Source organism: Epinephelus fuscoguttatus, linkage group LG22, assembly GCF_011397635.1.
Source record: "Epinephelus fuscoguttatus linkage group LG22, E.fuscoguttatus.final_Chr_v1".
NCBI classification, from domain to species: domain Eukaryota; kingdom Metazoa; phylum Chordata; class Actinopteri; order Perciformes; family Serranidae; genus Epinephelus; species Epinephelus fuscoguttatus.
In genome coordinates, this window is record NC_064773.1 from 11,727,141 (window position 1) to 11,741,326 (window position 14,186).

At 41.4% G+C, this 14,186-nt stretch overlaps 1 protein-coding gene across 1 annotated transcript; it reads right to left on the minus strand.

Moving 5' to 3' along the window:
• Nucleotides 1-427: 427 nt before the first annotated feature.
• On the minus strand, nt 428-13,980 carry washc3 (WASH complex subunit 3). Its single transcript, XM_049566444.1, has 7 exons — nt 13,762-13,980; nt 13,116-13,214; nt 12,937-13,002; nt 4,713-4,850; nt 2,362-2,478; nt 2,216-2,280; nt 428-2,135 (listed from the first exon to the last, which is right to left on the minus strand). The coding sequence occupies exons 1-7, from the start codon at nt 13,810-13,812 to the stop codon at nt 2,036-2,038; spliced, it is 636 nt and encodes a 211-aa protein (XP_049422401.1). The 5' UTR covers nt 13,813-13,980; the 3' UTR covers nt 428-2,035.
• Between the last annotated feature and the right edge of the window lie 206 nt (nt 13,981-14,186).

Here is a 14,186-nt window from a genome sequence, read left to right on the forward strand (position 1 = left end):
ATGATAAGCTGGGACAAGTTTGTGTTCTGACATGTTGTGTTTATCACTGATTTAGTGCAAGTTTGTTTATGGTCATTCCAGCTGAGGTTACTGTACAAAGCAATGCTGTCATGGGACAAACATTAAAACCCAGCTGAAAATGTCAATAGAAAAATGTTAGCTATGCAAGGACCCAAAGCAGAATCAGACAATACACTACTTTTTATCATTTACTGTCGCTCATTGGTGACATATAAAGAGTTTTTGTCTGTATTATAAATCAAGACACACTCAGCAGCTTTGAAAAATATTCAGATTTCATTTTTTCATTCAGAATAAGTTTTCAAAACCTTCTATTAACATGTTTTTGCTCCAACATATTGTTAGCAAACTGACAGCCCAAAAATTTAACCCAATCCATCCCAAATCTTTAATATATAAACTTTGCAAAAAAAAAAAAGCAAAGAGGTCTGAATACTTTCAGAAGTCGCTGTGTCGTGATTAACAAGGTCTAACAATGGAAAAGCATGACGCTCCACTGCGACTTGATTATAACATTCTGTAAAGACACCAGTTTGGAACTCCTGTTTGGATATTGTTCATATGCCAACTTATTGAATCTCAGTTTTGCTGCTTTGAGATGAAGAAAAAAAAAAATCAGGCAGTATTAAAGGGAAACGCCACTCCCCAAATGATTATTTGTATATCACTTACTAATCTTGTGTTAGGCTTAATTCATGAAGGAAACAATGTTTTCTCACATGTCGCCACGATGAATGAAGAATCCAAAAACTCCTGAAAGTTCTTGATGAATTGAAGTCATTGGGGTCCATTGTTAACAACAGCAAAAACTATATCAAAACATCTGTTACCAAACTCTGACGCAAATTGTGCAGTACAATCGAAGTCTAATTTATCCAGTCGTATGCTCAGTACCACCCAACTGAATGGAAAGTTAAACTTATCTATGCTCTCTTCAAAGCCAGACTCCATTGACAAAAACAGTAATTTTTTTCTCCCTGAACACACGAGCTGCTGGTCTACTGCTGCCTCAATTAGTCAGTTTGTTTGTGTTGCTGTGCGACTTTCATGTTTTAAAAGGTTAGTTCAGATTCAGCAAAGTCAAACACTAACACTTATAATCTACCAATCCGGGCAGCAGTAGATCAGCAACTCCTGTGTTCAGCAAGGTAAAATTACTGCTTTTGTGCAGTGGAGTCTGGCTTTGAAGAGAGCATTGATAAGTTTCGCTTTCAGTTCAGTTCCCCATCGGAAAGAGTTGTCTTTTTAGGAAGTACTGAGCACACAGTTGAATAATTGAGACTATAATTATACTGCATGAGTTGTTTAAGAGCTTAATATAGTTTGCTTAGTAACAGATTTAAAAACAGTCATTTGGAGGGTGAAGTATTCCTTTAAGCGTTCTGTTAAAGGTCGACAAATCAAAATATTGCTAGTATAATTTCATCAAACTACTTCAGAATGACAGCTGATTTTAAGGAAGGACGGAAATTACACCATATTATGATATAAATCATTACTGAAAGATTATTGTGATATTTTTCTCCTTGGCCTTAACACACAGAAATACAATTTATTTGTTGAGTATCTTTTTTCAAATAATTTTTCTGTTCAAGTTTCTATTAAAGGCATTAAACTGTGATAGTAGTGCAACAACCAAAAAGAAGACCGATATCTTCTACAGGATATGATAACTTCTTGTACAATAGTCATTGCCACTGCCATGTTCTGATGACAAACAATCAACAAGGAAAATTATTCCCTCTTTGAATTTGTCAAAAATGCAAGATGTATCAAAATAGTGGAGGTCACTGACCGACCGAATGCAAAACTATTTCAGTGCTTCTACACTGAAATTACAATCTGGTTGGAGTTTCCTGTTTCAGGCACTTACATTTGCACCCTCTCACAGGTGCTCCTTTACAGGCACTCTGCAGCCGACTCTTCATTCTCAGTACAGGCCTACAGGAGCTCAGAATAGCAATGAATGGCCTTTACAGGAAGCTATGTGGGTGATGGAGACAGAGGAAAGGTGTCAGTCACTGAAAGATGATTCGCTGTCAGAGCTGGTGGCTGCAACATCCTGATCCTCCGTGCTCCTTGTTCCTCCATCAGGTAAAGGGGCATCCGGTGTGCTGTCATCATCAGGGAAGGAAATGTTAGCGGTCAGTGTTACAGAGATAAAGACTATTATCAGTAACAGTAAAACACTCACTCAAGCAAGCTGGGATCCAAACCCTCCAGGACCATTTTGTTCTTTATCGCCATAACTGGGACTCCCTGTGATGAATAATAAAACATTTATTAAAATACAGAACACACAGATTATGTTTTTTAATCCCTACGGTCTGCATGACGTACCACTTGGACCATTTTCAGGTATCGGGCATAACGTGGGTCCTTGGCCACCGTCATGACGTTCTCTGCAGCTGCTTCTGCTTTTGGTGTCGCTGCGGAATCTGGTGCAGTCTGAGCGGGCTGCAACATGGAATATGCAAATTACCAAAACAGTGCGACATAACCAGTGGTTTAGACAACACAGGATATCGAGTGTGGTACCTTGTTTTGCATTTTTAGTAGGCGGTACCCTTGTAGGTTTCAGACTTGCAGAGATTGTGGTTTGTAGATGTGTTTATCTGATGTTGGAGTGTTTATAATATTGATTATACAATATAAAACTGACTAATTAGCACACTGAATCTCATGTGACATTTAATATTGACACAAAGACACACAGAAATGTACACAAGTGGGGTTACCTATAGGTAGGGTTTGGTATCATTTAAAAAAATTACAATACCAGTACCAAAACCAGCACCTTTAAAGTGATACCAATACAAATGGAGTTTCTTATGAAGTACTGCTTCTGCATTTTATGCAATTATTTTTGTCAGACGCCAAAGGCATGTAGTAAAGCCATACTATCAAATGTTCTGGTGGGATCTCGGCATGCTGAACTGCCAACTGCTTCAAATTTTCACCTGCTTTCTATGAGCTAAATTCTCTTACACACATTTTACTTATTTATGTATGAATTTACTTCATTTATTTTGCATTTGCACCTCCATCTGTTTAAGTATGGACTCAGTGCTGTTTCATGTAAGTGCTTTCATGTTCTTTTTTGTGTGTCTCATACAGGGGGCTTACATGGGTTTATTATTTTTTACATTTTATTTTATAAATGATTCAATCTAGAGAGTGCTTTGTACTCAAGCTTGAAATGTGCTTTATAAATAAAATTATTATTATTAAATACACCATGCTTGACTTCACCACACCACAGACTGTATGGGTTTTAGCTGCTGCAGTAGCAGGCCAATCGTATGTTGCATTAAATCGAAGAACGCTTGTAGAGATTGGCTGCGAGCAAAACCAAACCCACAAAATCTGGGTACAAATAGGATTAAATGCAGGTATCGTTTGACCGGAGTGGTTTCAATACTACTTGGTGCTGGGTTATTTCAGTCGATAGTCGGTATCACATACCAATACCGAGCCCTAAATCTAGGTGACTGCAAGCAGTGCAACATGTAGATCTAAGCAGAAGGAGCAACAACCTTTCCTGGCATGGAGTCTCATTATATAGAATACTAAAACATGAAAAACTAAGGAAAGAGCGCAAATTATATTTACTTTATAGGAAACAAGCATTACTGTATCGTCCTTGTTTTTTTTATGTTTTAGTGTTCTTTACCAGTGGTTCCCAACAAGTGGGTCGCAGGTCCATTCTCAATGGACCACAAGTGACTTGCAAACATGTCAAGTTTGTAAAAAAACACACTTCATGTTGAAATACAGCAAATTTCAGCACAGCTCTTTTTTTCCAAGTGCTGATTCCTACTTTAGGATGACTCTCTAGTGGACAGCTACTTGACAGAGACAGCAAACTAGCTTGATGACGTGGCAAAACACAAGTATGATGCTGAATATATTAAAATGTTTGGACCTTAAATTAATGACTGGGCAGAAATCTGGACCCCGTTGCTGCACCAGTTAGGAACCACTGTACTCCATCTTGAGACTGTGCCAGGACAGGTTTTGGCGCCCTCTGCTGGGATCTACTTGTTGTGCTGGTTGCCATCACCTCAAATTAACCCCACCTGTGTATATTGTTTGTGAAATTGCCAGAATACATGCTGAAGAAGGGTGTCTTACCCAAAACGTCTGTGTGGCAAGATTAGTAAAACTGGACCACTGTCTTAGTTTTTAATTCTTTTAACTGTTCATGAAAAGAGTCATGGGAAGTTGTGTGATGGAACTACTTCCCTGTGGGCACAGTGACTTCCTTGAAACTCGTCACCACTGTGAGGTTGCCAATAGTTAGTGAGCTTTAGAGGAGCTGGTAGGTGGATCCTGTTATCGTTGCACAGAGCTAGATGAGCCACTTCCCCTTGTTTCCAGGTCTTTATGCTAAGCTAAGCTAACCATTTCCTGCCTTTAGCTTTATAATTAACACACAGACATAAGGGTGGTATCACTCTTCTCATCGAACTCTCTGCAACAAAGTGTATAAGCATATCTATTTAAATCTCTACTACTCCTTCAAGTACAATGAACATGTTTGACTTTTTGTAGTATGAACTGGTGGTTGAATCCACATAAAATGCATATACATGGCTTTCTGTTAAGAAAAGAAAATCATCTTGGCTCTTGTGGTACAATGTGGCTGAAAAATACTATATACTTGTTTGTGTGCATGTCAGTGTATTTACCTCTGTGGGAGGCAAGGTCCCTGCTGGTGGACCATCTGTTTGGCTCTGACTGGCGTTAGTGGGTCCATTAGCCTGAGCAGGTTGCCGCTGACTGAGTCCCTCTATCGTGACGTCCTCCAGCCCAGGTATGGAGGACAGCTGCACAGAACATTACATAGTTGGCACATGATCAGAGCATGAGCATGACATTTATATATATATATATATATATATATATATATATACATATATATACATATATATATGTAGCGACTTCACAAACAAAGAGTCGCTGAGAGGCTGCAGCCGGGCCTTTCCTTTGTCTGACGCGCTTAACGGAAAAAATCACTGAGATGCGAAAAAAATAAGTTTAACTTTTTATTAACGAAAAAGAAATAATCAACTCATGATACTGTGCACAAACTCATAATCAAAGTGATCACAGTGATCGAAGAAAATAGCGGTCAACAAAAAATACGGCGACCCTGCTCACCCTCTCTCTCTCTCTGGCCACACAGGTGAGCAGGTGCCTATATTAACCTAATATCCCCGCCCATATCCATATGACCTACTTCCCTCATCAACATAATCACAAAAAAGCCTAAATAATATCATAAACAATAACAAACACCAATATTTAAATTTAAACTGTCATACACCTACAAAAATACCTCTGAATTCATTCATGGCTCCTACATTCCAGCCCCTAATTATTAGGTTCTTACACATAATAATTACCCACATTTATATTGATAGAGACATGAAACAATTAAAAGCATAATATTCAAAGTCCATAATACATATATTGTCTTCTGTCTTCTTTCTTCCAGAGTCAAAAGTCAATAAAGCCAACAATCAGGCTAAGTCAAAAGGATTTTAGCCATCATTCTATGACAAGTCTGTCAGTCAAAAACAAAGTCAAGCTGGGGTCAAAATGTCACAATGTTCAGCAGCCGCTCCTTATCCACCTTCAGCCTCCTGTAGTAGACAGATCTTTGTTATTGGACGATCCAGGCAACTGCTCTTTGTTCTAATCCGCACCTGACGCACAAATCCTCTTCTGTCTGGAAAGGTTTGAAGAACTTTTCCCATAACCCAGGAATTTCGAGGTGCCGTGTTGTCCATGATAAGCACAACATCTCCAGGGACAATGTTGCGCTTCACCCTGGACCATCTCTGACGCTCCTGCAGTTGTGGCAAGTATTCTTTAACCCACCTTTTCCAGAATAAATCCGACATGTATTGAACCTGCTTCCATCGCCTGCGTAGCATACATGTCAGCCTCCTGGCAGTCTCCTGGTGGTAAAGATGGTAAGGTTTTCAACAGCAACAGGTGGTTTGGTGTCAATGCCTCCAGGTCGTTTGGATCTGTAGATGCTTTGGTAATCGGCCTGCTGTTGATGATGGACTCCACCTCACAAAGAACCGTGTGAAGGCCCTCTTCATCCAGATTTTGCACATTTAAAGTAGAGTTTAGGACTTTCCTCACAGACCGGATTAACCTCTCCCAAGGTCCTCCATGATGTGAGCCAGCTGGAGGATTAAAGGTCCATTTAATTCCTTTCTGAAGAAGTGCATTATTAATCTGTGACTGATTCCATTGCTCAATGGCTGTTCTCAACTCACGCTCTGCTCCGATGAAGTTTGTCCCATTATCTGAGCGCAGTTCCTGGACTTGACCTCGCCTTGCTATAAAGCGCCTGAGTGCATTTATGAAGGAGTCAGTATCCAGTGAAGGTGCCACCTCAATGTGAATTGCACGTATGGCCAGACAGGTAAAAATAACGCCATACCTCTTCACAACGCTCCTTCTGCTCTTCACTTCAAACGGTCCAAAATAGTCTACTCCAACACGAGTAAACGGCGGCTCATTTGGAGTCACTCTTTCAGCAGGTAGGTCTGCCATCTGCTGGAACACTGGCTGAGCATTCAGTCTTCGACAGATGATACACTTAGACAGAGCTCTCCTTATGGCTGTACCAGCCCCAGTGATCCAGTACCTTTCCCGCAGTTTGGCTAGCATGTGGTTACGGCCACCATGTCCCACTTCTTGATGAATATGCCTCAGAAGAATGTCTGAGATATGGAAATCTTTAGCCAGTATTATGGGATGTTTAGCCTCTGCAGGCATAGACGACCTGCTCAGCCGACCACCAACTCTCAGAACACCATCTTCGACCAGTGGGCAGAGTTTATAAATGTGGCTATGGCCCTTAACACTTCTGCCATGTTGTAGCCTGGAGAATTCCTCTGGAAACTTCTTCCTTTGGCAGAACCTGATGATTTCCAGTTCAGCCTTCTCCAGCTCCTCCACTGACAGATAACTTGGAACTGTCTCCCTTTTGAAAGCATCCATGTCCTTCCTCAACGAACATCCTCGTTGTATCACATCCAAATCAGACTGTGCAAGCTCAGTGCTCAACTCTTTCCTCTTCTGGCAGCAAGCCAAGAGCCAGTTCTTGAATCTCAATATCCAAGCCACAGATTTTTTCAGACCAATCCAAGATGAGAAATAACTGATCATACGCGTCACAGCATCAATCTCTTCTCTGGCCTGTACAGCATTCACTGCAGCAGCTTTCTTGACCTCAGGGTCATCTGATGGAAGCTGGTGAACATCCTCAGGATTAACAGGCCACACACACTCAGGTTGACAGAGAAAGGTGGACCTGATACCCATGTCCGATTTTTGAGGAATGCATCCACTTTCAAGCCTCTAGAGGCCACATCTGCTGGGTTGCTTGCAGTGTCTACATACCTCCATTGAGAAGACTGTGAAACTTTGAGAATTTCTGAGACCCTGTTAGCAACAAAGACTTTGAACCTGGAAGTCTCATTCTTGATATATTTGAGCACAGATGCACTGTCTGTCCAAAACACTGAATCCTGAAGATCCATATGTAGCTCTCTCCTCCACAGAACATCAATGCGGCTTGCCATAGTGGCAGCGATGAGCTCCATACGAGGGATGGTAACAGACTTAAGTGGAGCCACCCTAGCCTTTCCCATGACAAAAGCACTGTGTACCTGTGAGTCTTTGCTATGCGACAGCAGGTAAGTCACTACCCCATAACCATCTTCACTTGCGTCAGAAATGGTGCAGCTGTGCCGTGGTTGTCTCTCCAAAGTTTAGTGGTTTCAAGCATCTCATGATGTTAAAATCCTCTAGATGGCACAGTTCCTGCAGCCAAGTCATCCACTCTAGCAACTGGTTCAGGTATGACGTCATCCCAGCCAAGTGATCTCCTGCACAGATCCCTTAAGATTTTCTTAGCCGACAACACAACAGGGCTCAGGATTCCAAGAGGATCGTAAATGGAGCTGACAGTTGAGAGAATTCCTCTCCTGGTGAGTGGTCTGTCCTTGATGATGATCTTGAACTTAAAGGTGTCAGACTGAATGCCTGATCCAGGTCCAACCCTTTCATGTCTGTGGCGCGTTGACTTTCAGGTATTGCAGCCATAACCTCACGCCTGTTGCTTATCCACTTCCTAAGCTGGAAACCACCCTTTGCACAGATGGAATCAAGGTCGTGATAGAGAGACACAGCTTCCTCCTCTGAAGACACCGACACCAGACAATCATCCACATAGAAGCAATGTAGGACCTTATCAATCACTTCTTGGCTGAATTGTTCTTCATTATCTTTGCACATTTCCTGAGAGCAAAATTGGCGCAGCTGGGAGATGAAGTTGCCCCAAAGAGATGCACCATCATTCTGAAGTCACTGAGATCTTGATTTAAATCCCCATCGGACCACCAGAGAAACCTCAACAAATCAGCATCTTCAGCTGGTACCCTTACCTGGTGAAACATGGATTCAACATCTGCCATGATCACCACTGGTTCTTTCCTGAACCTAGTCACCACCCCAATCAATGAACTGGTCAGATCTGGTCCTTGTAGGAGCTGAGCATTGAGAGATGTTCCTTGAAACTTGCTCCACAGTCAAAGACAACTCTGATCTTCCTCTTTGTTGGATGGTAAACGCCATGGTGGGGGATATACCAAACCTTGCCATCACAGCGTTCCAACTCATCTTCAGGCACTCTTTCAGCATAACCTTTGGCAACCAGATCGTTCATGAAGGCTGTGTATTCTGCATGGAATGATGAGTCCTTCAGAAGCCTCCTCTTCAAGTACTTGGCACGTTGCTCAACAATTATCCTATTATTTGGCATACTGAGTTCCTCATTCCTTAATGGTAAGCTGATCTGGTAATGGCCATTCACTTGCTTTGCTGAGTTTGTAACCAAGTCCATAAACTTCTGATCCTCCTTGACGCTCCAGGAGGTTGCTCATCCACACTGCATTCAGGAAATCCACCTTGAACTGCTGCTGCCAAAGTTCATCCAAATTCACAACTGACACTCTGTTCACTGATAACTCTGGCTGCTCACAATCCATTGCTTCCTCACTTTCTCCATTTAAAGGTCCATTTACAGTCCACCCCAGCATTGTCCTGATTGCATAGGGCCCACCATTTACGCTGTGAATGACTTGCAGTGGTTCCAAGGCCTTAGGAACATTTATCCCAATCAGCAGCTCAATCCCTGCATCTATCTCAGGCAAATGAACATATTTCAAATGTGGCCATCCCTGAAGATCCCTCTGTCTTGGAATATTCCCGCTGTGGACAGGCATACACTCCTGTGTGAAAGTTTTGGGCAGCTCGCAGAAATGATCACAGTTTAAGCCAGCCACCTCCAGTCCTGACACAATATGGCTGCTTACCACCCTTTCCTGTCCCATGGTCCGCAAGAGAATACGTGCCTTCTTTCCTGTGAGGTCCAGCTTATGCAACAGTGCCTCCGTGCAGAATACTGCTGTACTTCCTTGATCCAAGAAAGCATAGGTGGTAATGATTTTGCTGCCCTTCTTCGACTTAACTTGTACAGGAACTATGGGAAGTTTACAATCGTGATCACCAGCCCCAGTGAGACCGCTTGACACCAAGGTGCTGTCCACTGTTTTCTCTGATTTCCCTTCTGTTTGATCAGAGTCCTTTACCTTTGCCTTTGGAGGGATATGAAGAACATTTGGATGTAGTAGACCACACTTTGCACAAGAAATACGTTTTCTGCAATCTTTGCTGATGTGTCCTATACACAAACAGCCAAAACAGACACCCCTTTCTCGTAAGAAGCCTATCTTCTCCTTGTGGGGTCTTTTCTCCAACTGAGGACACGAATCCAATGTGTGTCCTCCACCACAACAAAGACACATCCTCCTTGCCGCTTGAAGTTGTTCCTTCTCTTTGGTTCTAGGCTGAGTTTTATTTTCTACAGGAACTACAGTGGTGGCAAAGCTGGTTCCTTTCATTCCAGAACGAAGCTGTTGCTTGAGTTTGTTTACACCTTTATTTATTGTTGTTGGGGGAGCATCCTGTATATTTCCAAACACTGGGTCAGTCAAGATTTTCACTTGTCTCTCAATAAAATTGGTGATGTCACTGAATGTAGGTCTCTGGTTGCGCCTCTCCTGCAGCTCACAGGCTACAGTTCTCCACTTGTCTCTGAATTTGTAAGGCAACTTCCTTATAATTGCGAGCATATTGGCAGGCAGGTCTAGCTCATGCAAATATTCCACCCCTTCCATGGCATTAGAACAGCCTCTGAGGAAAAGACTGTAGTCCTGGAGAGCCTTTACCTCCTCTGTTTTGATGGGAGGCCATGAAAGAGCCCTTTCCATATATGCAGCCGCTACTTTCTGTTCATTCCCAAAATGCTCCTTCAGTAGAGCTTTAGCCTTGACATAGCCCCTCTCTGGATTAAAATGCTGGCAGCTTCTAACCAGTTCCTTAGGGTGACCTCTAGTGTACTGCTCCAGGAAATAGAGTCTGTCACTGTAGTTCTCAGTGTTTCTTTCCACACCATTCTCAAAAGCTTTAATAAACGCTTGATATTTTAATGGATCACCATCAAAATTGGGATCTCTCTCTTTGGCAACGATGAGAGGCATTGCTGTTGTATCAAAGCGTAGTTATTTCATTTTGCTTCCTCATAATTCCCAGCATATTGTTATGATCCTCATTTTTTGATCCAAATCCTGCATTCCATATATCTTCATTTTGAATTTGGGTGTTCTCATTAGCACGGTGATTCACTGAATGTTGTTTGGGTTCATTAACTGACACAGGCTCAGAATGAATGAACTGAGGTGCAGTTTTCTCTTTAGGCCTTGCTCCTGGATCCATGTAATCATGTTTGGTTTCCTTTTGTTTCAGTGACATTTGTGGGATAAATGCATTCGCATTAACATTGAGAGCCTTTGGTTTTGATTTTCCTTTTTCCAGGTAAGAGTTCATTCCATCAGAACGCTTGGCTAAAGAACCCTTTCCACTTAGAATGCTCCGAGATCGTAACACATTTAATTTAGCCATGTGCGCTGCAATATCTTCATCCAATTTTAGCTGCTCTTTCTTTCTCCTCAGCCGTTCCTCCTGCTCCTCCAGTTCATGTTTGTCCTTCAATAGTTTCTGTCTTGCCATTAATGCTGCCAAGTCAGCCTCGGCTTTAAGAGCGTGCAGAAGAAGCAGTAGAAACAGCAGACTTTCCTCCAATAGCAGAGTTGTTTCCCACATTTGATACACTGTCACTCGGTTTTATGTTATCTTGCATGCCCTCTGTCATGATTATGGACGCAGCCTGAGTTGGTGCCTGATGTTCATCCTCTGTTGGACAATGAAGCACTCCTTCACTGACTGCAGCAGGATCCGATTGACCAAGACTGTTATTTTGTTGTGGCTCCTCAGATTCACTCAGCCACCTTTTAACATCCTCTTCAAATGTGTTACTATATTTCATGATGCCGGCAAACCATTCATTTTGTTTGTTTTGTTCGTCCTCAGGCAGTAGAGGAATCAACACATTATGTGACATGTTAGCATTCTCACAAAGTTGAATTAAATTCTCCAGATGAGGTTGAACATGTGAGATATTTTCCTTGCTTTTCATAAGCGTTTTCATTTCCGTATAAGCCCTTTTATTTTATTCACAATGATTTTGCGTTCATGCTGAAGTTTTTCTATTTTATTTACCCAGGCCTTGGCTGTGAGTTTAGTTTCTCTTTTCCCACACTCCATTTCAACACCAGCATTTGTTTCACTCATTTTTGTACTTTGATTTCACTTTGATTTTTTCAGTTTGTGCCTTTAAAACACATCCATTTCAAAACTTGCAACAGCAGCATTTATTGACTCATTTTCTCCATTGATTTCCTTTTCGATTTTTTCCAATATATTGTTTGTGCATTTAAACCACATCCACAGAAGAAAAGGAAGTTCATCCAATAATCATCATCCCACGTAACAGCAGAGCAGCAGCAACTTCAGAGCGACAGAGCGAAGACTCACACATTTATAGCATGGAGATAAATTCAGCACCAGTATTGCAATAATGATAACGCCGGTGCGCAGAAGGATTCAGTCCTCAATCCATCACGCCATGGTTCCCAATGAACAAACGGCAGTCAATATGCAAGCCGCATTCCTTCCATTAATATACAGCTTCATGCGCACATCCACAGGTGAGCTTACCTGGCTGTAGTTCGCTATGCCAGCGGTTCCAAATCTGTTTAACAGCCAGCGCCTACCTCCGTCTTTTATCCCCGATGGTTGTTTGATTGAATCCTCTTCCTCTTTTGTCCTCTTGATCCTTTGATCCGTTGCGCTGTCCGATGATGTTTCCTTTTAATGCCTTTTTGTTGACAAAAATGTAGCGACTTCACAAACAAAGAGTCGCTGAGAGGCTGCAGCCGGGCCTTTCCTTTGTCTGACGCGCTTAACGGAAAAAATCACTGAGATGCGAAAAAAATAAGTTTAACTTTTTATTAACGAAAAAGAAATAATCAACTCATGATACTGTGCACAAACTCATAATCAAAGTGATCACAGTGATCGAAGAAAATAGCGGTCAACAAAAAATACGGCGACCCTGCTCACCCTCTCTCTCTCTCTGGCCACACAGGTGAGCAGGTGCCTATATTAACCTAATATCCCCGCCCATATCCATATGACCTACTTCCCTCATCAACATAATCACAAAAATGCCTAAATAATATCATAATCAATCACAAACACCAATATTTAAATTTAAACTGTCATACACCTACAAAAATACCTCTGAATTCATTCATGGCTCCTACAATATATATATATATATATATATATATATATGTATACATATATATATATATATATATATATACATATAGTGTCATAAATGTCAGAAGCTCAAGAGCTCACCTTGGCTTCCAGAATACAAAGGGTTGTTTCAATCTGCTGTATGCGTAGAGATATGTTGGAAAGTTTCTGTGGGGAAAAAGTTAAACAGTTCAGGATATGATCTCAGTGTTGCAGAAGTTGTGTGTGTGAATTAACCAGGACAACAGAGGCAAGTAAAGAGTACAAGAAGAAGTACAAACCTCTTCACAAACTGTGGAAAAGCGGTTAAGGAACCGGACTGTGTGCACGACAAACTGATTGAGATAGGCAACGACTCTTCTCTGTTGAATAGCAGGGACCTAAAGGAAACAGATGGAGCTTTATTAAGGAGGAACCCAGCATGTGATGTACTGAGGACATGAAGTAAATCACATATAGCCATTTTGCCTCCCTTAGGCCACTACACTCACTGCATTCATTCAGTTTGAACATAGTAGATGTTGTGAACTCTCTGGTTGTTGACAACAGGTTAATATGAAGTTAGTCATTTATTATTTCTACCACAGTTGAGCCACCCCACACAATATTTTACAGTGATTAAATATGTAAATAATATGTTAATTATTCAGTAAAGGCTCCAACAGTTATTGCTGCAAGCTATGGATGGATGCCAAAGAGATGTTAAAAGGCAGTTTTGTTAGCTAATCATAATGAAGCTAACAGCTGCTTCGATTACAGCTAACTAGCTTAAGTACTAACGTTATAATTACTATCTGACTTGCTAATTAGGATGACAACTGTCTCGCAGCACTGTTTTGCCCCCATTTCTTCTCATTTCCTCAATATATAGCTTGACGTTAGTTAGCTAAGCTTAATGCTAGCTAGCTATTTAATTTAGACACCAACCTTGGTAAGATCGACACCGGAACCCACGATCGGCAGCCCGTCCTCGTCCATGTTGGACGCTTTTTAAACTTGTTGCAGATAAAAGAGCAGTTTCAGTTCAAACAGCGAGAATTTTCACTGCAAAAACACAGAAATGTTAAATACAAAAAAAATATCTGCTGGGGAAACGTTTCATGTGACCGTGACGTCACGACGTTGCACCCAACGGGCGGTTTGAGCTTTTATTTTGAAGCCGCCTTTCCGGTCCTTGGAAAAGCAACAACATCCGGTTATGTCCCGTAGCTGCATTTGACAGTTTCTGACTATTACGAGTTTTATAAGCTAAAAAAACCCCATTATGTCTTAAAATAACGTTTAACTCAACAGTGAGATTTCAAACTTACAAATTACATTTTTTTTAAATGAATGAAATGAATTACAGTTCC